Source organism: Carcharhinus amblyrhynchos, chromosome 11 (genome assembly GCF_965287045.1).
Source record: "Carcharhinus amblyrhynchos chromosome 11, sCarAmb.v2.hapA, whole genome shotgun sequence".
NCBI classification, from domain to species: Eukaryota; Metazoa; Chordata; class Chondrichthyes; order Carcharhiniformes; family Carcharhinidae; genus Carcharhinus; species Carcharhinus amblyrhynchos.
Genome location: NC_137334.1, coordinates 67,513,278 through 67,537,397, shown reverse-complemented (window position 1 = coordinate 67,537,397; position 24,120 = coordinate 67,513,278). Strand labels below are relative to the sequence as shown.

General features: G+C 39.4%; 1 protein-coding gene across 4 annotated transcripts in view; it reads left to right on the top strand.

The window, feature by feature from the left end:
- zranb3 (zinc finger, RAN-binding domain containing 3) overlaps positions 1 to 24,120 on the top strand; it is a 109,959-nt gene that overhangs the window by 28,529 nt on the left and 57,310 nt on the right. For all 4 annotated transcript variants that reach the window (XR_013888170.1, XM_080199337.1, XM_080199335.1 and 1 more), the window contains 3 exons: positions 11,459 to 11,477; positions 17,610 to 17,788; positions 22,941 to 23,172. Coding sequence is in view for 3 of the 4 variants with exons in the window: in XM_080199337.1 (XP_080055463.1) it covers positions 11,459 to 11,477; positions 17,610 to 17,788; positions 22,941 to 23,172 (430 nt within the window). In the remaining variant the exon portion in view is untranslated. The remainder of the gene's footprint in view (positions 1 to 11,458; positions 11,478 to 17,609; positions 17,789 to 22,940; positions 23,173 to 24,120) is intronic.

Sequence of the window (24,120 nt, the reverse complement as noted above, 5' to 3'; positions counted from 1 at the left end):
AATTCAAGCTGAGCAAAGGTGTGTGTGTGTGGTGTTGTGTTTCTGTTGTGCTTCGAGAAGGCTATGGTGTGAAGAATAAATATAGTTGCAGGGTGTTGCTTAGCAACTGAGGCCCACTCTGCAGATAGGGGGTGTGGAAGAGGATTTCTAACCAGCTAATAAGGCTTATAGACAGAATGCCATCTTTCAGAGGACAAGAAATCTGTAAAGTTAAATGATTATTGGGCAAGCTAACACAAATAGCTTACACATGTGAATACAATAAGGGAATCAAAAGATGTAATTATTTTAAAACATATATGCTAAATTTTTTAATGTATTGTACACTTTAGTCATGCAAAGTTACCAAAAGGCATGGTGGAATAAGTCAATAGTTTAAAGCCAGAGGTCTGGGAGCAAGTTAATAAACAAGTCTTATTGGGTGAATTCCTAAGAGGGGACACATTATGCAACATTTAATGAATAGATGCATTCATTGCCCAGACACCAGGATAGATATGACCCTAGATGCAGGAACACATATTCAACTTGGCAGTGAGCGGGTGGGAGCATCCATTTTGATCTTGAAGTAGTGTGTGCTGTTACCAGGTGACAGGGATGTAGTTAGTGCCAAGAGGGGAGAATATGTCTGGGATCAGTTGGACAAATGATATGACCATGCTATCAAGTATGTTGTGGTTGGTTAAGGTACTTGACTGAGATTTGTATTGATAGCTGTTAAATGGAATTGATTTTTAAGTTAATGAAAGATGGAATTCTTATTAGGAAAAAATATAATTGATCTTTATTTGACTCTGTACTTCAGATCTTTCAGGGAGGTTCTGTCGCTCTGTCCTTAGAGCTATTTAACTATTTGTGAGACTCCGGTTGGCTATATGTCTTGTTTTGTTATTGTTAAATATCGTTACGTCATTTGCGCAGAGATATTTGCCTTGTGAGTTTTGATTTTTCTTAGTTTAAGACACAATTGGCCACTTCTTGAAATTTCCCCACTACAGGGGTGGCACGTTAGCACTGCTGCTTCACAGCTCCAGGGTCCTGGGTTCGATTTCCAGCTCGGGTCACTGTCTCTGTGGAGTTTGCACATTCTCCTTGTGTCTGCATGGGTTTCCTCTCTCAGTCGAAAGATGTGCGGGTTAGGTTGATTGGCCATGCTAAGAAATTGACCCTTAATGTCCAGGAATGTGTAGGTTAGAGGGATTAGTGGGTACGATATGTAGGGATATGGGGATAGGGCCTGGGTGGGATTGTGTTCGGTGCAGACTCGATGGGCCAAAGGGCCTCTCTCTGCACTGTAGGGTCCTATCTTCCTAATTTGGCCATTCTAAATTGACCCTAGTGAGCAGAGTAAATATGTGGAGTTATGGAAATAGGGCCTGGGTGGGATTGTGGTCGTTGCAAGCTTGATGGGTTGAATAGCCTCCTTCTGCACTCTAGGGATTCTATGATGAGGAGTGTATAATTGACCAGTCACCTGGTATGTGCCAAAGCATGAAACCATTGTGGTTGGAGATGTACTTTATAAACCATGTTAATTCTTAAACTTGTGTGTCATTGTTAAGCTAAGGGGGAAGTAAAGGAGTATTGTATTAAAAGCCATTTTTTTCATGTTCAATAAATGTTTTTTTCATATTAAAACTAATGAGTGCTCTTGTGACTCTGTTCCTGTTTTATTTAAAAAGGTAGAAATATCAGTTCCGTTCTGCAATCTTCCCACCCAGTCACAACGCCAACTGGAATTGTAACAAGATTGCCTACAATGATCTCTGTCCTGTACCTTTATGTATCTACATGTAATTTATTTGGAACATGGCCAAAAAAAAACTAGATCCATTTTGACATGGAGATTTAAGAAATTTCTGATCTGCAGGGTTTGGGCTTTGTATGTAGGAGGGAAAATTAAATGTTGTGGGTGTGCTAGAAAGCTGACTCATAGCTGAGGGGGAGTATCTTAGGAGTATCAAGAAGTAATAAGATTGTGATGCTTTTTGACTCTTGTCTGACATTCAGATTTTATTAACTTGGACTTGGTACAATTCAGCTGCATTATTTGCAATTTAATACATTTAACTTGTATCACATGTATACATTTTAAAACCACCTACTCTTTTTTTTTCCCCAATAGAATATTGCTGATTCTGAAATGCAAATTGTCTCTTGCTTTTTTTTTTCTTTTAGTATTTGTGACAATTTTCATCAACATAATTTTAATTAATGGAAATTGCAAATAAGAGTTGAGTGAGATTAGCACCCCATGCCTTTCAGTTTGTACCTTTTTTTTTCAGTCTGGTATTTAAACTGCTTTATTTTCAGTTGTGATGACCTTTGATCCAGGAACAACGTACTAAGGAAAATTTGTAATTGCTTTAAAATTTCAATGGAACCTGTAATTGCTTTTAAGAATATTTGAAAAGGACCTTTTTTGAGAGTTGGGATCAATTGCAATTTTCTTGAAGAAATACTAGACCATGTGACCACATGGTCCTTGACCTGGAGGTAGTACCAATGGGTAGGAAGTTAAGACCAGAAGCCGTATGGCTGGCAGGCTAGAAGGAGAGCGACAATCAGAGGAAGAGGGGTTGAAGGTATGGACACAGATTCAAAACTAAAGCAGGCAGCGACAGAAGAAGAACACAGAATGCTTGTGAGAAGAAAAAGTAAGTCATTCTCACAGGTTTGTTTTTGCTTATCGACAAGGGAGACTGAAGCTCTGAGCAAACTAGATTAAATGTCTGAACCAATGTTATGACCCAGGCCAGAAATTCCAAGGTGTTTTATGAAGTTAGCCTAGACCCTAAGTTTTTGCATTTAGCACTAGTGAATATGAGGTGTTTTGCTCCAGATATGATTCAAGTGACCCATTAGGGAGCCTTTGGCGAACACAGTTAAATATAAGGGAGGGAAAAAAAGCATTACATTTACCACTTAAGAGAATCAACCATGATTATCGCATAGACCTTAACAGCTTATGATGATCCAAGTTAAATAATATCTAACAAAGATGCATCCCTTTCTAGACTGGGCACAAAAAGCAAGTGTGCTCACGTGATGCTTGACGCTGCAGCTGTTGAACACCTACTGTGAATTGGTCCTTTGCATGTTGGATTAAAACTGAAGCTCCCCAGTGCTGGAACTTTCAGCACTCCTCTGAAGAGAGAGACAAACAGAGACATTGCCTGCCTCCCCCAGCTTCTAGCTAGCAACTAACAGCAGAATTTTCAACTCCAGGAAACAGGGAAAACGAGCCACTGCTTTCTGTCTCGCATCTGAGAAAAATGAAATTAAAACCTTGGACTTCTCTGCATGCGTCACCTGCCCTGTCAATCATGCCCCACCCAGCAATTCCAAAAGGCTCATAAAACCCATTGCAATAGTCCAGATTAATAATAAACATGAGATGTGTTATATTGCTTCACCTCCACATATTGCTTCAGCAACAATGAAGACACCGGGTACAAACATTACAGCTTCTTTTCCCTTCTGCATTCTTTCTCCAAACTAAGTGCAAACATCTACACTCAGCAAGTCATGCAAAGGATCTGCAAAGAAACTTGAGTAAAATACACTTCTTTAAAGGCACAACATCACACCTGGAAAGCTAGATGAATAGCTCAGAGATGCCAAAAGACTTGATTATTTTTCAGAAGATATTGACCATGGATTAGGTCCTGTTTGGAAAGGCCCAAGTATGCCATATTGCTATGCAGATGGGCTGTGGGGATTGGGGAGGTTCCTTTTATTGAGTTTGTCTGTTTTTCCAGCTATGGTCTTCTGTAGTTTGCAGCTCACCAAGTCGATTTAAGCAAAACAGATAAATGTTAGCAAGGCCTGCACCTTGAACAGAGAAAGCACTAACTATATAATTCACCATGTGAAATGTGTGTGGATGTTTGCACTTAGAACGTACAAGGGAAAAGAGGCTGGAAGATTTGCCTAGCTTGGAGCTAAAGGAAGGAATTACAGTAACCTTTAGTGAAAACAAGCAGTTGCAGAGAAAATAGTTCTGTCAGGGGCTGTGAAACAGCCTTGGAACAGGGGAATAGAGCTGTTGGAAACCTGTGGTGTTTCTATTTTATCTGCTGAAATGATTGCAAGTGAATATCGGATTTTGGCTCACAAGTCCCAGACCTTACAAAACAGTTGAGGAAAAGTTTAGATTTGGTCCCAAGTAAGTGGGTAATCTTCAAGAAGCTAATGCCCCAAATCTTGGGGTGAGGGCACGGTGGCTAGCAAAGGGTTTATTTAGCAGTGTTTGCTTGCCTTGATTCTTGTGTAGTAAAATTAATTTATTTTAAATTATGTAATCTTGTGGCTTCATTTTTTTTCCAGTTAATAACTGGGCGTCCATTAACAAATCATTTTTTTTTCATTTGGGGCCATTCAGCAAATTTAGTTATTTTGGTTTATGGTTACCCCATGTGAATAGTAACACTTGCCTCGTTTTCAATTTACTTGTCATTGCAATCTCCTAAGTAACTTTACAGGCTATTTTGTTTATAGTGCATCAATTATTTCTGCTCTTACTATTTCAAAAATCTTTATATACTTGTTTTTATTTTCTAATGTCATGTCTACCATGTTGCTCTCCATAGTTACTACCAAGGCAAAGTGTTCAATATTAGTCATTCACTCTCACTGTGAGACTATTGTGTGCATTCCTTAGTTGTCCTTTCCCTATCCCTTTTCTGATTTCCTTCATTACTTATTTATCAGTTTAATATCATCTTTTCAGATTCGGTAATTTGATTTTGCAGTTTCTCTTTGGTTTATTTTGCATCTTTTGTAACCTTTTTTGAATGTGTATTCTCATCTTTTTTTGTCTGTGTACTTAATTTACTTTTATTTTTGCCCTAATTTCTTTATTCACCATGCAACATTATTACTGGCTAGTTTGTTCTTGCTTTTTAGTGGGAAATATTTGTCTGAGACTCTAGTGTTGACGGTTTAATGTTTCCCCACTATTGTTCCATTTCTATGTTTGACAGTCAAGCTTTCCATTTTAACTTCCTTAGTTCTATTCTTATTTCAAGACAAAATCTTGTCACTAAAGTGCCTGCCATGTATTTGCCTCTCTTCTATCAAGGAGAGGTAATTGAGACATGTTACAAATAAAACATGCTCCCGATTTGATGAAAGGGGGAGCAAAATCCTGATGGATGGTCATCAACCTGAAAAGTAAACACTCTCCAGAGACGTTGTCATAACCTGCTGAATGTTTCCAGCATTTTATTTTTATTTCATGCTCTCTGTTTGGACTGACTTCACCCAGTTAGTGTTGTTGATTCCAACAACTCCCAATCTATTTCGATTCTCTTTACAAAGATTGACATTCAAATATAAATCTCTATCATTGAAATGTAAAGCATTGACTGAAGCTTGTTTAATTGTGTCAGGCTCTGCAGAAGTACAAAACGTGAGAATTCCTTTTTTTTATAAACTGTTTTGAAGATTTAAAATTAATATTTCATTGCCAATTTCAAATGGTGCCACAAGTCCAGCATTAATTATATTAAATATGTAATGCTTGCTGCTGACTTTGTTTCTTCATGGAAATAGAGAAAGCCCAGTCAGTGGTTAATTTTACTCTACTGTGGAGTTGCCATTCCCTCCATCTGTGTAAATGGAGCACAAATGCCTGTCTTCTACAATAAGATGGTGAGATGATGACTAGACCAATTAATCCAGAAACTCTGCTAATGTTCTGGGGACCCGGGTTCAAACTCCACCATAGCAGATGGTAGAATTTGAATTCGATTTAAAAAAAAATCTGGAATTAAGAATCTGCAGATGACCATGAAACCATTGTTGATTGTCAGAAAAACCCCTCTGGCTCAATAAAATCCTTTAGGGAAGGAAATCTGCCAGGTCTGCCTATATGTGACTCCAGAGCCACAGCAACTGCCCTTTGGCAACTTGGAATGGCCCATATGCTGGCCGGCCATGTCCCATGAATGAATAACAAAGACATTCAATACAAACTTGTATCCAAAGGATTCAACTGTAATTACTTTCAATAATATTATCTGGTGTTGGCTGTAACCCCTGAGAATATTGCCATTTCTCTTAAGTAAAATCAAAATAATCCTAGGACCAAGATGATCAAATTAGGATTCAAAGATGTTCATTATGAACTTTCAATTGTAATGGTGATTGGAATGTTGGCCAGTGATATTTGAAATATTGGTTGTAATTTTGCTTGGCAGCTAGTACTATATTCAGACCTCCACTACAGTACATTCAGTACGTATCCTCAATGGAACATGCTGTGTAAAATGACACTTTAACTGGAAATATATCCCAGTTTGAGCTTTGTAATTCTCAGACTACTGTGAAGACTTGTTTTGGTTGCTGTGGTAACCTTTTTTTGTGTGGTAGACTATTGCCTCAGTCCACAAAGGATGAGTTGGGTCTAAAATTACTTTGCGTTGGCCTACAAAAGAATAAAGGTGTTTTGTCAGGTTTTTTTTTTCAACCTTTTGGTTTCTTGCAATGATTGTGATGGTTAAAACACAAAATAGTTATTTAAGATCCAAATTGATTAGTTACAAACTAATGCTGCACTTGGAGCAAAATAAGGAGGTTTGCTGAAGTGCCATTGTTATGTTATGTTTGATGCCTGTGGTAGATACTTCTCTGATCTTACAATCTTAAATATAGTACAGATCAGCCAGTGTTTAATTCTTTCTAACTTGCCCAAAAACTAGACTGCTGATGGATTGAATGCAAATCTGCACAATCTACTAAATCAAACATTTCAAATCCATATGCCCAGATTTTAATTGTTTTGTCTGTGTCAATTTGCCAAACTGTAGTTTCATCCCATGCCCACTGTGGCATTGTGGTCCTTCTGTTTCCCATTGATATGTGCAGCCACCAGTGATGATACTAGATGTTAACTTTTTGTGTCCTCAAAATTCCTAATTCTCTTTGCCCTTGCTGACCTTCTTGTCTCCAACTTGCCTGTTCCAGACCCTGCTCAAGAAGGTGAGTTTCACAAGAATGATTTTGTCATTTAACAGCCAAATTCCTTTGCAGTTTGCTGGCATTCACACATTGCAACATATATGTACTTGAACATTTTTAACAAGAAATGTGCAGACATTTACAATCTAAATAAAATTGAAGATTATATTCGAATAAGTATTTAGTTGTTATTTAGCACTAAAACCATTTTTCGTACATGGTAAAAATGAAATTGATCAATAAAATTAAGCTGGTACTAGATATATTGTGTTCATGTTTGCAAATGTGTTTGTTTGCAAAATGACACGGGTATGGAAAAGAAACAGTTGTTAATTTTTCATCCTAGAAAATCATTTATTTGTTTGAGATGTAGACATCGCTGGCAAGGCCAGAATTTGTTGTACATCCCTAATGCCACAGTCCATCTGGTGCAAGTGCACAAACTTAGTGCTGTTGAGAAAAGTTCCAGGACTTTGATTATGCAGCATTGAAGGAACAGCAATATAGTTCCAAGTCAGGATGGGATGTTGCTTGGAGAACTTTCAGATGAAGGTGTTTCTATGTGTCAGCTGCCCTTGTCTATTCCCATCCTTCCTGATAGTTATTAGACTTATGTATTTTGTTCTGCAATTCCATGTGATGCAGCATTTGATTCAATCTTCAATTCATTGTTTATTGAACTCTCAATTCTTTTGACAACTAAATACCTCAATACAAGGTTGACTAACATTTATAAAATATCTCAACATAAGTTCTGTTATAATTTAACTGAAACTTACAATCATCCACATAGCTAATTTGTCGCCAGTGTTTATATAGGCCTGCATCTGAAGATTGTTTGAATATGAGATCAGAAACCCCAGGGTATATTAAGAAATTAAATTAGACCCCCATCTCTTTGGTATTTTGGCATTAACTTGAGGATGTGATATTTCACTCTAGGTACAATTCTACTGATAAACTGGGAAACCTTATCAAAACAAACTCTATTTAACAAAATAGCTTAACTATAACAAATGAATTGTTTATTAAGCCAATGCTTAAACATGACGAGATACAACTCTTAACTACTAATTTATCCCGATGAGTTCTGATTTGAGGAATAAACCTCTTAGACTAAAAATCCCTCTTCAAAATCGGTTAATAAACACAGAATTGCATACCTGTGACTAGATTGCCAGCCCCAGAGTTCTCAAAGCACTTCTTGAGAGAGAGAGAGACGCGTTTTGCTTTTTTTCTGAACCAGGCAGAAACTGATTGTATTGGAACACTGTCTCTCCACTCTTTTTACACATGACAATTCTGACCCTGTCAATCAAGACCCTACTCTGAAACCCCAAGGGAAACTTCAGTAAACACAAATGCATTAATTCTTTTTAGACAAACACACCATTTCCTAAAAACAGTAATTGTCCTGCATTATTAACATGTAACTGCATATTTTCCCAAATAAATCTGCACCTTGTAAAACACAGTTGAATTTTAAACATGCCCCTTATAAGAAACATGATGTAAATACATATGTTAAAGGCACAGCATCGTCACCAGATGGCGGGTCTTTGTCATCTTTCTGATTGCAGTGCCCGTGCTCTGATTATAGTCCTCTTGTATGATGACTTGTATCATACTATCATCGGCACAGATTCCATTACCATTCCACTGAGTCATCTGGTGCTTAGCACTTCTCCAGCTTGGTTCATTCCATACCCTGGTCTACACAGAACTGTAAGATATTGTCAATTCTACTATTTATGCAATAGCAAATAATGTGATCCCCATAATGTTGGGTACCTGGCTCCAACATTGACGTGTGAATGCTCCTTCCACTCCTTTTGCAGGAATTAATTGTGCTATGCAATGGCAGATGCCCTGTGCCATTGTCCATGATCATGGCTTTTGATGAATCAGAGTTTGTTAGCTCACTCCTGTTACAGTCAGGCCCTTAGTGTGTGCAGCTCAACTGTGTGGTTTTGAGCTTGAGCTGTGTTACGTTCTTATTGTTTGGGGAATCTATCCTTCATCTTCTTGGTGGTAGTGATTCCAGGATAAGAAGACACTGTTGCTCTTGTGCATTCTGTATATGGTATATATTCTGCCACTGTGCATCGGTCACTGAGATGGTGGTGGATGGGTGCCGAAGTGAACTGCTTTGTCCTGGATAATATCAAACTTCTTGAGTGTTGTTGGAACTGTACTCATCCAAGGAGTTGGACAGTATTTTCTCAATAGTACTTTATAGATAGTGGACAGGTTTTGAGAAGTCAGGAGATGAGTTACTATCCTATGAATTCCCTCTTTTATAGTCAAGCTTTTAGTTGGCTGGTACAGTCAAGTTTCTGGTCAACAATTGTCTCCAGGATGTTGATTCTAAGTGATTCAGCCATGGTAATGCCATTGAATATCATGGGGAAATGATTAAATTCTTTTTAAGGAGATAATCCACTGCATGGTACTTGTTTGGTGTCAATGGCGTATTGACATCATTTGAAGCATGCAGTACGATTTTCTAATGTTAAATTATATCTTTTATTCTAAATTTTGAAAAACCCCATTAAGAAACCTCTATCTCCTGCAATATTTACTCCCCTACTCATACCTTTATTATCTTATCACATGGCCTCTCTGAACTCCGGTCTTGAGTATCAGCAAGGAAATTGGAGAAAATCTTTGCCCTTCACCATACACCCTCAATCCCTCCTTAGTCTTACTATTCTCAGCAGAACAAATTGTTCCCCAGCACCCTCCAATATAGAGCCTCAAATTCCCAACCCCCTCCACCTGTCAAAACTTCGGCTGCTGGTCTGCTTAATCACTTCTTTGCTATTTGCCTTAAATACCTTATTAAATTAGCCCTCATCTTACCTCTATCACTTGCAAACTGCAGCTCCACATCTTTGCTTCATCAAGTCGGAAGAATTCATGTGTGAATACTTCTGGTCCACGATTGACCTAATTGTCAATGCCAAATCTGGTTTGACTATATAAAAATCATACTTACCTGGCTTGCTTCAGCTAAAAATAAACTATTATTCAGGATCATGCTAGGGAGCAAGAACAACAATTCTAGAGCATCAACTACATCCTTAAAACCCCTGCCTGTTCATTACAAACACCAAAGGTGAGGCATTCATGCACCTCTTCATCTGAGGTCAGGACCATCATGCATTTGTTTCAACTGCTTCCATCCTTGCCTTTTTTCCACTGCTTCCTGTCTCCCAGCCACCTCAGCAGTTCTTTAGACCCCAATTTTTTTTGTAGTTTTTTGCAGTTTCTCGCCTAACATCTTCCCTCCCTATCCTCTCGCAGCACATTTAAAGCACCCACCACCTATTTTCTCTGTCCTCATCTCATTTCATTTCCAAGGTACTCAACTGTTTTTCTCAGCTGATTACATTTCCTTTGATAGTTGATAGGCATACAATGGTATCCCAAAGTACCTTGCTCTGTCATTCTCTAATGTTTGATGAAATCACTACAGTTGTCAGTAATTCTAATAATTTCTGAGCTGGGAGAAAGAGAATATTTTCTAGCAATGTTCCGGATTCCTCTTGAAAAATATCAGTATCGTAGAAAAGTTACATCCTATGAGGCCATTCAGCCTATGTTGTGCATGCTAGCCCAAGGATGCCCTTTCTCATCTCACCTTCCTGCATCCGGCCCATAACAGCTTTCAGCACTTAAGGTACAGCTTCAGGTTTGTTTTTTAAGAATTTAGGTCTCTGCCTCCACCACCCAATCAGTCACTGAATTCTAGACACCCACCACAATCCGTGTTTAAAACAAAAAGTAATTGATTTTAAAGTCCCCTCTACACCTGCTGCCGCTCACCTTGAATCTATGTCCCCTGGTTCTAGAATTCTCCACCAAGGGCAGCAAATTTATCCTGTTCACCGTATCTCTTCCCCTCAATTCTGAACACCCCCTGTCATGTCATGTCATCCTTTGTTCCAAGAAAAATAACCCCAACCTGTCCAATCTCTCTTGGAGTACTTCACTTTTCTGGCAATATTCTTGTAACTAAAATCTGCAATCCTTTTTTGTTTGGCTTGAGCTCTGTACTTTTAATAATTCAGGGTAGCTTGGATACATATAGCAGTTTTAGGAGATTTTGCATAATTTCACAAAATGTTGTTTATAATTGGGGTCATTTGGTTCTTTCTGTTGATTTTAGCTAAAGTCAGTTTGGTCCAATTCAGTAAAGGTAAAGTCCTCATTGTCCCAGAAGATCATAGGCTGCTCTTGTTTTTGAGAGTTGATTTAACATAACATTTGTGGTGTTTTTGCTATAGGAAGAAAATGATGAGTATATTCTAACCCACACTTTGTAATATGATTTGAGTCAAAAAGCAACAGTTTAAGCATTGATTGGGAAAAAGATGATTATTTAATATAACCAAATCAAAAATATAGTATCTGAGACCTGTGAATATTTAAACAGCTGTTCTCTGCATTGGTTTTTCACATGTTATAGTTTGTCTTTTTGTTCCTTTTTTAGGTGCATGATTGCTGATGAGGTAAGGATATTCATTATACTTTAGTCCTTAGCTGGAATTGTGTTGCTGTAAATAAATCATACCACCATCTAGTCTGCTCCATGTTACACATTTCTGATATGTTAAAAGAGGTAAAAGGCAAGAATTGCATTTGCAGGTAAAGAACTTGCAGAATAATGTCTAGAAAAAAGGTCAGTCATGGAATTAAATCCTGCAAATATTGATTATAAATTCAAAAACCTCAGACAGTAAAACCTGTTCAGTTACAAGGCAGAGAGTGGGGGTCAATGGGTGCTATTCGGATTGGCGGTTGGTGACTAGTGGGGTGCCCCAGGGGTCGGTGCTGGGGCCTCAGCTATTTACCATTTATATAGATGATCTGGAGGAGGGAACCGAGTGTAGGGTGTCGAAATTTGCTGATGACACTAAGATTGGGGGAAAGGCAAATTGTGCGGAGGGTGTGGAGAGTCTGCAGAAGGATCTAGATAGGCTGGGCGAATGGGCCAGGAAATGGCAAATGGAATTTAATGTTGGCAAGTGTGAGGTGGTCCACTTTGGTAGGAAGAATGGTAGGAAGGACTATTACTTACGTGGCGAAAAACTGCAGCAGGCGACGGTGCAGAGGGACCTCGGGGTCCTTGTGCATGAGTCGCAAAAACCCAGCCTGCAAGTGCAGCAGGTGGTCAGGAAGGCGAATGGGATGCTGGCCTTCATAGCGAGGGGGATTGAATATAAAAGTAGGGAGGTCTTGCTGCAGCTGTATAGGGCATTGGTGAGGCCGCAGCTGGAGTACTGTGTGCAGTTTTGGGCGCCGCACCTGCGCAAGGATGTTTTGGCCCTGGAGGGAGTGCAGAGGAGGTTTACTAGGCTGATACCGGAGTTGAGGGGGTTGAGCTATGAGGAGAGGCTGAATAAACTAGGCTTGTACTCGTTAGAGTTTAGAAGAATGAGGGGAGATCTCATTGAGACGTATAAGATGATGAATGGGATGGATAGGATAGAGGTGGAAAGACTCTTCCCGCTCAAAAAAGACAGTAGGACTAGGGGGCACAGCCTCAAGATAAAGGGGGGGCGGTTCAGAACGGAGTTGAGGAGGAACTTCTTCACTCAAAGGGTGGTGAATCTCTGGAATTCTCTGCCCGTTGAAGTGGTGGAGGCTGCCTCGCTAAATATTTTTAAGAAGCGGGTTGATGGGTTTTTGATAAGAGAGGGGATTAAGGGTTATGGGGAGAGGGCGGGAAAGTGGAACTGAGCCACGACAGATCAGCCATGATCTTATTGAATGGCGGGGCAGGCTCGAAGGGCCAGATGGCCTACTCCTGCTCCTATTTCTTATGTTCTTATGTTCTTATAATAGTTGTGTGTTGTAGGGTACAACACCCTACTGTTTAAGAAGTGTATCCTGCAATCACCGTGAACGTCACCATAAAGAATGCACGAATGCGATAGTAAGAGCAATAGCGCAGTTTAATCATATTTCCAATCGTAATCAGTTTAATTTTACAAATTTATTCAAGGCTCTTTGCATTTAATTGGCAAACACAAAATTTGCACCTCCTCCAGAAAATTTCTTATTGCTGATGTGTTTGTGTACGTACTTGGATTCACTCTTAATAAAAATTTGGATTTGCTTGGCTAGCTTAATCTTTAACAACAAAATCCAAGATCTTTTGGAAATGACTTTTTGGTCAGTAATTGAAATGTATAATCAAAATCATGTCAAAATATTTCTTGTTAGAACTAAATTTGCCTATGCTGTTCTCTTTAATGTTCTGTTTGCATTCTTATCCTCTTTCCCTCCAAAGGCCTGATCCTCTGCAGAAGCCTTGACTGTAGCTTGCAATTATTAATGCATTACAGCCCAATGTCTCTCTTCCTTTCCTCTCCTTGATCATTTCTCCCTCCAGTGTTCTGCTGGGTCATTTGCTGGCAAGCTGCATTGAGAGAGTGAAGTATAAATGAATTTTCTACAACTGAAAGCTGATTACCAGCAGTTTTGATTCGAGTATTATTTTTCAAGCAGCTGTAGAAGTGTTGGAGAGTATTTAAATGGTAATGGGATGCATCTTTGAGTATAAATGGGGCTATAGATTACCATAGTCTTCTGACCTTGATTGGCAAGCCACTGAAGAGCCATGTTCCATGTAGGGAACTCCACCTATTAGTATTGATCAAATTGTCAAAAAGTTAAGTATGTTTTGAAAAAAAACACACTACATTTGAGAATCAACAGCAAGTATATGAACCAGTCAAATCACTGAAACTGTTTTCAACTGAAACTTTCTCTTCCTCCGTTTCATGTTTTTAAAAGATTTATCACTGCAATAAGGTGATCTACTTATTCAATCAACATCTAGTTACAAAACATGCAATAAATTTCCCTGGTTTCTTCTTTACATTGAAAGTAATACTTCATCAAATATCATTCCAGTTTGCAAATAGGTTTTGCAGTACACCTATCTTTGATCTGCAGCCTGCATGGAGAGGTCATATTTTCATAACAATGGTCCACAGTGTACAGCTCAATCTTATTGGGTCATTAGATAGGTTCACTTGACAACAGCTGTCACTGAACTGGAATTATTTTCTTTGTCATTCAGCCATTTTTTTTGCACAGTGTGATCTTGTCAATCTTGTTCTTGAAAACTGACTTTTTATTTTACATGTAGTTGGGATTTTTTGACTGCTCCCCCCACCCCAAGAGTTACTATCTGACACGATAGTAAAGTCCTGCGTTTCACAATAATCAGATTTGAACTTCTCTTGACAATGATTTTTAAACTTTTTTATGACCAGGCCATGAAGTTTCTACTTAGTTTTAGAAAGATTAGTAATCTTCATTTTTGTTTTACATGTTTACTTGTTTGTTTCTCTCCAGGTTGACCCTGCAGATGTGAAATTATAGAGACCAATAATTTTTTTAGCTAATCTGGCTAAATTCCTCATCTTGGATGCACAATTTATTATCAAAGTGAGCTTCATTCTGATTGCCCTGTGCTGGCTTGTATGATTGCAGTCTTGCCATCAGCATAGAGTCATAGAATGCTGCAGCACAGAAGGATGCTATTGGCCCATTGTGCCTTTGCCAGCTTTTTGATGGGGCCATCCAATTAGTTTTATTCCTCTGCTTTTGCTCCAAACCATACAAGTTGTTTCCCCTTCAATAATTTATTACTTTTGAATCAGCCTTCACCACTCTTACAGTCAGTGCATTACAGATCACAACAACCTGCTGTGAAAATGTTTCTTGATGTTGCATCTTGTTTTCTGCCAACATTGTTCTACTGCATAAGTGGGACACTGGAGTCCATATGACTGTTCTATAGACCTAAAGAGGGGTAGAAATGTAAAAATTGGAGAGGCATGCATGGGCAGTGGGACAGAAAGATGCCTTGGACATAAGGAAAAGTGGGTGTTTAAATGGTACCATGAAGGACTGAAGAATGCTAATGGTGGAAAATGCAGCAGAGGTGGAGAAACTGGGAAAATGGGATGGAGTCCTTACAGGGACTGAGGTGTGAAGAACTGTCGTCAAGATAGCTATGTGTGTCATTGGTTTGGTAATGGTATGGAAGCAGAAAAGTGAAGGAAAGGAAGTGACAGAGATAGACCATGTTAAGGTGTGGAAATTGGAGGCTAAGTTGATAAAAGATTTTCTAGATCTTGATAAGGAAGAGCATGAAGTAGCAATGATTTTATAGGCATTTATGTAATGGAGAAAGAGTTGCGGACCTGAGTAAGACTGGAAGAAGACCTGTTCTACATACCATTGCAAAAAGACAAGTAGAACTAGGGCCCATGCAGGTACCATAGCCACATCTTCTATTTGCAGGAACTGAAACAAGGTAAAGGAGAAATTATTTAGTGATAGAACAAGCTCAGCTTGGTGAGGAGAGTGATGGTGAATGGGGACTGTTTGGAGCAAGAAACGAACAACCCTGAAACCCTCCTGCTGGGGGAATGGAGGTGCAGAGGGAGTAGACATCTAGAGTGAAGGGGAAGTGGTTAGATCAGGGAAAACTGGAAATTGTCACATAAATCATCAGGGGAATGTAGGTGGGAAGTGACTGTATAAGAGAAGTGAGCATTGAGTCACCCTTAGAAGAAAGGTGTTCATGGGCAGGGAAACATCTATGCCCTCCATGAAGCCCTGTGCACTTCTTCATTGCCCCCAGTTCTTCATCCCCTTCCCATGCAATTGCAGAAGTTGCAACTCCTATACTTTACCTTCTCCCTCACTGTCCAGGGGCCCAAGCACTCCTTTCAAATGATGCAGCCTTTCACTTGCACCTCATTCAACTGATTCTCTGCTCCCAATGCCGCCATCTCTACATTTGGGAGAATAAACACTGGCTGCTGTACTGAAGACCGTCACTCCATCTGCAGGCATACCCACAACCTTATGGTCGCGTGGCATTTCAACTTGGCATCATGCTCTCATGCCCACATGTCCATTTTTTCTGCAATGTTCAAGTGATGCCTAACGCAAACTGGAAAAATAACACATCTTCTAAGAGGCAAGTTGCAGCCTCCTGATCTCAACACTGAGTTGAACTTTGCCTTCCATCTTACGCACGCCCCCCCCCCCCCCCACCCCCAACATGCTGCTCAATTTTGCTCCCGCTGATCACTAACTGTTTTTCTCCTAATAACACATTCTGCTACGTTTACTGTTTGTCACAATTTGCACTCTTCAAACTTTTAATGGCACCATTAACTGGTCCTTTGTCTTATGTCCATCACACCTTTAACAATCCCTCCATTGCTCCAACCTAACCCTGTCCCTCTACACTGCACCACCTCGCCAACTTTTACAACTTTACGTTTCTACCTCCAATTTGTTGAAGGGTTGTGTGGATTTGAAACTTTAACTCAATTTCTCCCTTCACAGATGCTGACAGACCTCCTGACTTTATCCAGTGTTTTCAGTTTTTACTTCAGTTTCCATTGCACGTAGTATTTTGCTTTTATTTGAATATTATGTGGAGGGAGCTCTCAGGAAGTACAGTGCTTCAGGCTCCATCATATTGCACAGTCCTAATAATTTAAATGTACTGCTGTTTTTTGTTTCATTTGATGCTCTTGATCACATGCAGACACCATACTTTTAAAACAAATAAGCAGCATTCAGTTTGAACTGCTAGTGGCTCAAAACAATGATGGAGCAAAACAAGATGTACCAAATGAAAGTGCGCAGAATTCAGAATATAGAAACAGCCCAATCAGTCTAGGCAAATATTTATGCTGTGCAAATGGTTTCAACTGGTCTAATTGCCTCCTTCCACCTTGTCCCCATATTCCTCTATTCCCTTCTCCCTTCTGCATCAAGTATGCTCTTAAAGGTGTATTATAAAGTCATAGAGGTTTACAGCATGAAAATAGGCACTTTGGCCCAACTTGTCCATGCAGCTCTTTTTTTAACCACTAAGTTGGTTCCAGTTTGGCCCATATCCCTCTATACCCATCTTGCCCGTGTAACTATCTAAACGCTTTTTATTGCAGTTGGCCCATGTGACAGTGAATTCCATATTCTCACCACTCTGTCAGTCCTTTGTTTAATGTATGAAGATCTGACACAACAAATGCTCTTAATTATTTTGCAGTCCCATTCTGCCAAAATACAGATTTTACACTGGATGAAGTTGTCTAAAACAAGTTGTTATTTGTAAATGTAGGAATGAATAAGGAAAGTATCTACTGAGAATACTGTAAAATATACACAATGGCTGTCCTGTATATTTTTTTTGACAAGTCACATTGGAGCCCAAATTTTCTTCTTCCCCTATCTCTCTACCTACAGCAGGAATCAAAGTTGTTATTAAATATTGACTTCTGATTATGGGGAAAGGAAAGTTAGTAACTATTTGAAATATAGAACTTTTCATTGAAATAAGTAGCAGGCAATCAACTAAATCAATCATAAGCTCTTGCTCATTTTCTGTTGTTAGTTTTTGATTCCACAGTAATATGGTTTTCTATATTTCATTCATCTCGGTTTCAATAATGTATACCTGATCATCAAGCCCATTGACTTTCAGTTCCAATAACACACTAATACAGCAATCTGATATTTTCCTAATGTTCTACCTTTGGGACCTTTATGAAAAAATATGAATTGTTTTAGAATAACTAAGGATATTACTTTTTTTACAGATGGGGCTTGGGAAAACCATTCAAGCAATTGCAGTGGCCTACTTCTATCAAAAGGAATGGCCCTTGTTGATTGTGGTCCCGTCGTCTCTCAAGTACCCTTGGATAGAAGAGATAGAAAAATGGATTGTTGAATTGAATCCAGATGATATCAATCTAATAGAATCTAAAAGTGATATTGGGTGAGATTGTGAAAAATGTCAGTTTTCTTGATAAGTAAGATCCAATTACATCAGGGTAAAACATAATCAGTTACATTGTTGTAAACATGTCCTTTTCACAACAAGATGATATCACAACTACAAACACACTTGAATCAAGAATCACTGCGTTTCACTTCTCAGCTTGGAAGTACACACTTAGCTTTGCATCAAATAGAATAGAGAGCAATTGGGAAATCTGGGCAGTACATTATTTTTAATAGATGGAAGGATTTGGCCAGAATTTTGTCAAAGGAAAATTATGAAGTGATCAGAGTTAGAAATTCCTGAGAGAAAACCTCAAAGGTCTCGTGTATGATGAGTAAAAAATTGTGATGTAATCCTGAAGATTGGGGAGAGAGATCAAGAAAGACATCTGTGCAAGTTCCAGTTGTTGCTGGAACGGAGGTTGGTAAAAGGAGGCGATTTTGTTGAAGAAGGTGCCTTGATGAAAAAGCAAGAAGGATATTGAGATGGTATAGACTGAAATGTTTGACCATGGGCAAGTACGTTGGGTTAAATTGAACATGGAATTCATCATTTTGTTGTTTCCTGCAAAGTAGAAGTCAGCAAGAAAAGTTGGAACTCGTTTAATGCAAGCTTTGGGGACATTATGTACAACATTTGCCTTGATCTTTTAAGCAGTTGGTTCATAAAATGGCCTTGAGAGATCACCTCGTTGGGCTTTCTGGGAAGAAGAAAAGATGCTGAAATGGCATAGGATCATCACTGCATTGCCATCATTTATCTTGTAGGCTTTGCACCCTGTCAATTTCTTGAGTGCTGATCCAGCACTCAAACCAGACTTAAAATTTTAGTGTCGCTATTAAAATAATCTTGTGCCGGGCAGGAGATAAATGAGATATTATTATCTTTCCCTCTGCTATGGGTAATTTACACAGATAGTATTTCTCTCCTCAATGCTGGTCCGTTTTCGATCAATGAGTCACCTTATCTTAAAGATAAATATCTTTTCACGCTTATATAAACTTTCCTAAGGGAAAATGATTCCATCGTGTTTGATAAATGACACTGGGTCATCTTATCAGTTGTGCTGCATATTTTTCAGCTCAGAATTGCACAGGCTCTCAATTTGCTTGCTTTTATTCTTGCCTATATAAATTGAACCAGTCAAGACTCAAATAAATATATCCAAAATGTTGCAGTATTTCTTCACCATCAATATTAATCTCTGTAAACAGTGAAGTATTTGCCAACCAGATGGATGTAAAATTTAAAAAACCTCTTTTTTTAACGTGCCCCAAGTTGGCCTTCTCAAAGAGGATTGTAGACGGGCGATAAATGCAGGCCTTTTCAGCACTGCCCATATCCCATGAACAAACAAAATAAAACTCCAGTCCCTGGCTACTGGTTCCATTCCTCTTCCTGGCAGCTGCCCGGGGCTGAATTAGTTTATTCACAATCTTGGTGTCCTATTTGACCCAAAGTGAACTTCTGATTGCTTATCTGCATCAGAATCACCTACTTGTATTACCATGTCGTGACTTGACTCCTCCACTGCTTCAGCCCACCTGCTGCTGAAACTGTCATCCATTGTTACCTCTAGATTTGACCAACCTGATGCTGTCCTCCCATCTTTCACCCTCCACAAATTTGAAGGCATCCAAAACTCTACCTCCCATGTCTTAACTTGCATCAAACTCTGTTCATCCATCATAATCTACATTAGCTCCTGGTTGAGCAATGTTTGATTTTTGTTTTTAAATTCTCAATCTTGTTTTCAATTCCTCCATGACCCTGTCCTTTCCAAACTCGAACTCAATTAGCTGTATGACCATCCAGTTCTGGTATCTTGCACATCCCTGACTTTAATTGCTCCCCCATTTCTTCAGCTGTTGAGCCCTAAATGCTGAAACTCCCTCCATGGTTATGGCTCACTGGGTAGAATTCTCATGTTTTCGTCAGAAGTTTTATCTGAATCAAAGTTGTGGATTTAAGCCCAATTCAAGAGATTTGTGCACATTGAGTCTGACACCCAGAAGAGCTTTTTTTTTGCATGAGTTGTAAAATCAAGTCCACTCCTCTAGGCAGAAGTTAAAGATTCAATAGCAGTATTTTGAAGAGGAATAGCAGATTTAATCCCCATTGGCTTGACCAATATTGTTCTCTACAATAACATGATAAAACCAGATATATGACCATTGGAAGTTTCCTGTTCACAAATTGGAACTAAAAAGTATTATTGGGCTTAAACGTCGACTCTGTTTCGCTGTCCACAGATGCTGCTAGACTTGATGAGTTTTTCTAGCAGTTATTGTTTTTATTTCAGATCTCCAGCATCCGTGGCGTTTTTCTTTTGTCAGTCTTGTACCTCTTTGAGGTCACATACCAATCAACTCAGGAACAGCCTCTTCAATGCTGCCATCAGACTTTTGAATAGACCAGTCGTATTAAGTTGATCTTTCTCTACCCCCTGGCTATGACTAACACGAACATTCTGCACCCTCTCCTTACGTATGGTATGCTTTATCTGTGCATCATGCAGGAAACAATACTTTTCACTGTATGCTAATACATGTGACAATAAATCAAATCAAATTTCCTCTCTGACACCATAACATTTTAAAATTAGGCCTTGCACATAATTAAGCTTTTTTTAGTGGCGAGTTGGTAATAGAGTCACAACTGTAGCATTGTGGAAATGTGAAAGCATTCCGTTTTCTGAATGGAGCTTGTTGAGGAAGAAATAACTCCATTCACAAAGTTCAATACAGATGCCAAAGACCAATGAATTCCTCTAACTCATTCTTTTGTGAAAATCTGCAACCCCTGTGCCCTCAATTCCTGCTGCCACCACCGTGCCCCCCCCCCCCCCCCATGTTGCACATTGTAGAATTTTTTAGTGACCATGAAGGTGTTGCATAATCAAAGATTGTCACTGTCACTGTAGTTGGTCAGATATGGTCTGCACCTTCTGAAACTATGTATCATTGTTGTCTGCTGTCCCTCAATTCAAGGGTGACTTTTACTTGGTTGCAAATTTGCGTCATGGGACCGTGACTGAACAGGCCAATTCCCAACCTGCTTGTGTCCAACTCCTTGGACACTTGGAATAGGGCATCACACAAGCTGGTGAGATAGTGAGTGCAGGATTTGATTCCTTTTCCTTCCTCGTCTGTTTGCTACACAAACTCATTAGCTAAGATGTTGTGACAAGTCTGATGCAGCTTGAACAACAAATTGTCACCATTTTGAACAATTGGTCACAAGTTACTCCCGTTAATGTCAATATTGTTGTGCTTCAAGGAGAGTTTCAGAGTGCCTTTTCTTCTTCTTCCCTGGAACACTGGCCATTTGAGAATTGAGGAAACAACCTGGTGGTGGGCACACTTCTCAGCCATGCAGACATAGTATCCAGTCCATCAAAGTTGGTTCTGTAGGAGTTTTGCCTGAATGTTTGTGGAGTTGGCTCCAAGAGGACATGAGCATTTGTTTGACTGTCCTATTAAATCAGAGTGAGAAATGGCATTTGGATTTTGTAAAGATTTAATAATTTTCACTCAAAATTAGAAATCCTTGTTTTTAAGATTCCATCCCTTGGTTAGAAAAGTTAGCAGTAACTCTTGAGGATACTGTTCAAAGAAGTTAAAAAAGGGGGTGTGTCAAATACAAAGAACAAAGAACAGTACAGCACAGGAACAGGCCCTTCGGCCCTCCAAGCCTGCACCGCTCATGCGCCCAACTGGACCATTTGTTTGTATCCCTCTATCCCCAGTCTGTTCATGTGGCTTTCTAGATAAGTCTTAAACGATCCCAGCATGCCAGCCTCAACCACCTTGCTTGGCAGTGCACTCCAGGCCCCCACCACCCTCTGTGTAAAATACATCCCCCTGACATCTGTGTTGAACCTTGCCCCCTTCGCCTTGAACTTATGACCCCTTGTATTTGTCACTTCTGACCTGGGGAAAAAGCTTCCCACTGTTCACCCTATCTATGCCCTTCATAATTTTATACACCTCCTATTAGGTCACCCCTCATTCTCCATCTGTCCAGGGAGAACAACCCCACTTTGCCCAATCTCTCCTCATAGCTAAATACAGGATGAAATGTTGTAAAATGTCTTGGGTATCCTTTTGTAATACTCTTCAATGAAATTTCCTGAACTCATAGTCTCGGAATCACTGCAGTGTAGAAAGAAGCTATTTGGCCCACTGAGCCCCACCTTTTTGTTTTACTCAGGCTCTATCCCATAACTCCATGTATTTACCTCACCTGCACCCTTGGGATACCTAAGGGGCAAAATCCACCAACCTGCATATCTTTGGATTGTGGGTGGAATCAAGAGCACCTGGGTAAAACCCATGCAAACACTAGAAGAATATGCAAACTCTGCACAGGCAATCAACCAAGGCCGGAATTGGACCCGTGTTACTGGCACTGTGAGGTAGCAGTGCTAACCACTGTGCTGCTCTGAATTATCCATGTGAAAATAGATAAACTAGAATACTGAGGGTGACCATGTGCAAGGATGAATTGTCTCTGATACAAATCAACCATGATCTTATTGAGTGTTGGGACTGGCCAAAAGGGCTGAATAGCCTCTGTTGTTTTAATGGGTTAAAAGAACCTCCTTAGCATTGTAGATGAGTTCTATGACCACCTTCCAGAATGTGAACCGTAATATCTTTCCATTGTAGTATATGACTGCGCCTGGACTCCCCTGCTTCCTTGTAGCAACTTGTTCCACCTTCTGATTGCCTTTTATTTAAAAAAAAAACTACTTCCTAACAAATATCCTCACCTTGCCATTCACAACCCATTATCATTATTCCTTGGTGTAAACGCAAAATAGTTCAAGCACCATAATTTTATTTTTCTTCATGGGGTTAAGAATTGGGAAGCCATTCTGTGAAAGAGCTATTGATTGTAGGCTTGATCACCACTGCAGCAAATGAACCATCTTTGAAATGGATGAGATAAGGAATAAAATCCTCATACAAATGGCTTCCTTACATATCATATTGAATTGACAAAACTGATTTTTCTACAGCTTGTTTTGCACGAATAATTTTTGTACAGTCTAGATATTGCAGATGAATTTACTTTAAAAAGTGCTGTCCAGAAAAATATCCTATGTGCAATCTGAATTTGAATTTTTGTTTGTATCTTGCAGGAGAATTCCAACTAGCAAAGTTACTATAGTGGGTTATGGCCTTTTAACAACTGATGCACAGACTTTAGTAGATGCCCTTTACAATCAAAAGTTTCAAGTTGTTATAGTTGATGAGTCCCACTACATAAAGTCACGTAATGCAGCACGAAGCACAATTTTGGTGCCCATTATACAGAAAGCAGCTAAGGCCATTCTGTTGACTGGGACTCCTGCACTTAGTCGCCCAGAAGAGGTGAGCCTGTTAACGATTTTTTATAACCTTGGTTGAAGTACTATCAGTCAACTGACTATTTCGTGCATTTTCTGTTTTCATTTCAATTCCAGCCTCGGGTCACTGCCTGTGTGGAGTTTGCACATTCTCCCCGTGTTTGTGTGGGTTTCCTCCCATAGTCCAAAAGATGTGTAGATTAGATGGATTAGTCATGCTAAATTGACTTAGTGTCAGGGGGATTAGGAAGGATAAATGCATTGGGATGGGGCCTGGGTGGGATTATCATCAGTGCAGCCTCAATGGGCTGAATGGCCTCCTTCTGCACTGTAATGATTCCCTGATTAAATGATTTCAATTAACTGATCAAGGCCAATAGAAAACAAACTTTCTGTAATTGTAGACTAAAGTTGTAAATGTGTTGTTATTACCGTTTATTATCATAAATCTCAGGCTAATCAAGCAATCTTATCTGTCCTTTTGAAGTGGAAAGTTTCCTGATTCTTGACTGTGGCAGAAAGACTCAAAGTTCATTCCAACAAATAACTTGTCTTTATTCACAAAACACTGCATGCAGTATTGGCAAAAACTTGAGTTCAGAGAGCCGTCATTACGACTTGCTAATTCTTCCTCAAGTCCGCCCTTACATAATGAACTCTGTATTTATACATAATCATTATCAGTTTGCATGACGAGAGCTTATTCAGAAAGTTGACCAATTAGTAGCATCATAAGTAATGTCATAAATAATGGTACAACCTGCAGACCTCCTAGAACTCTTTGTCTCATCAGTCATACCTTTATCTTGTCCTTTGATAGAACAGAAGAAGGTCGATGACTCCTTCTTCCCTGACCTTTATTTTGTCATACTCGTACAGCTCTAGGTCATGTGAAGTCAGCCTTATCAGGCGTTACAGAGGTTCAGCACAGCTTAACCTTCTCTGGTCTTATTCATGTCTTAGGTTATGCAGA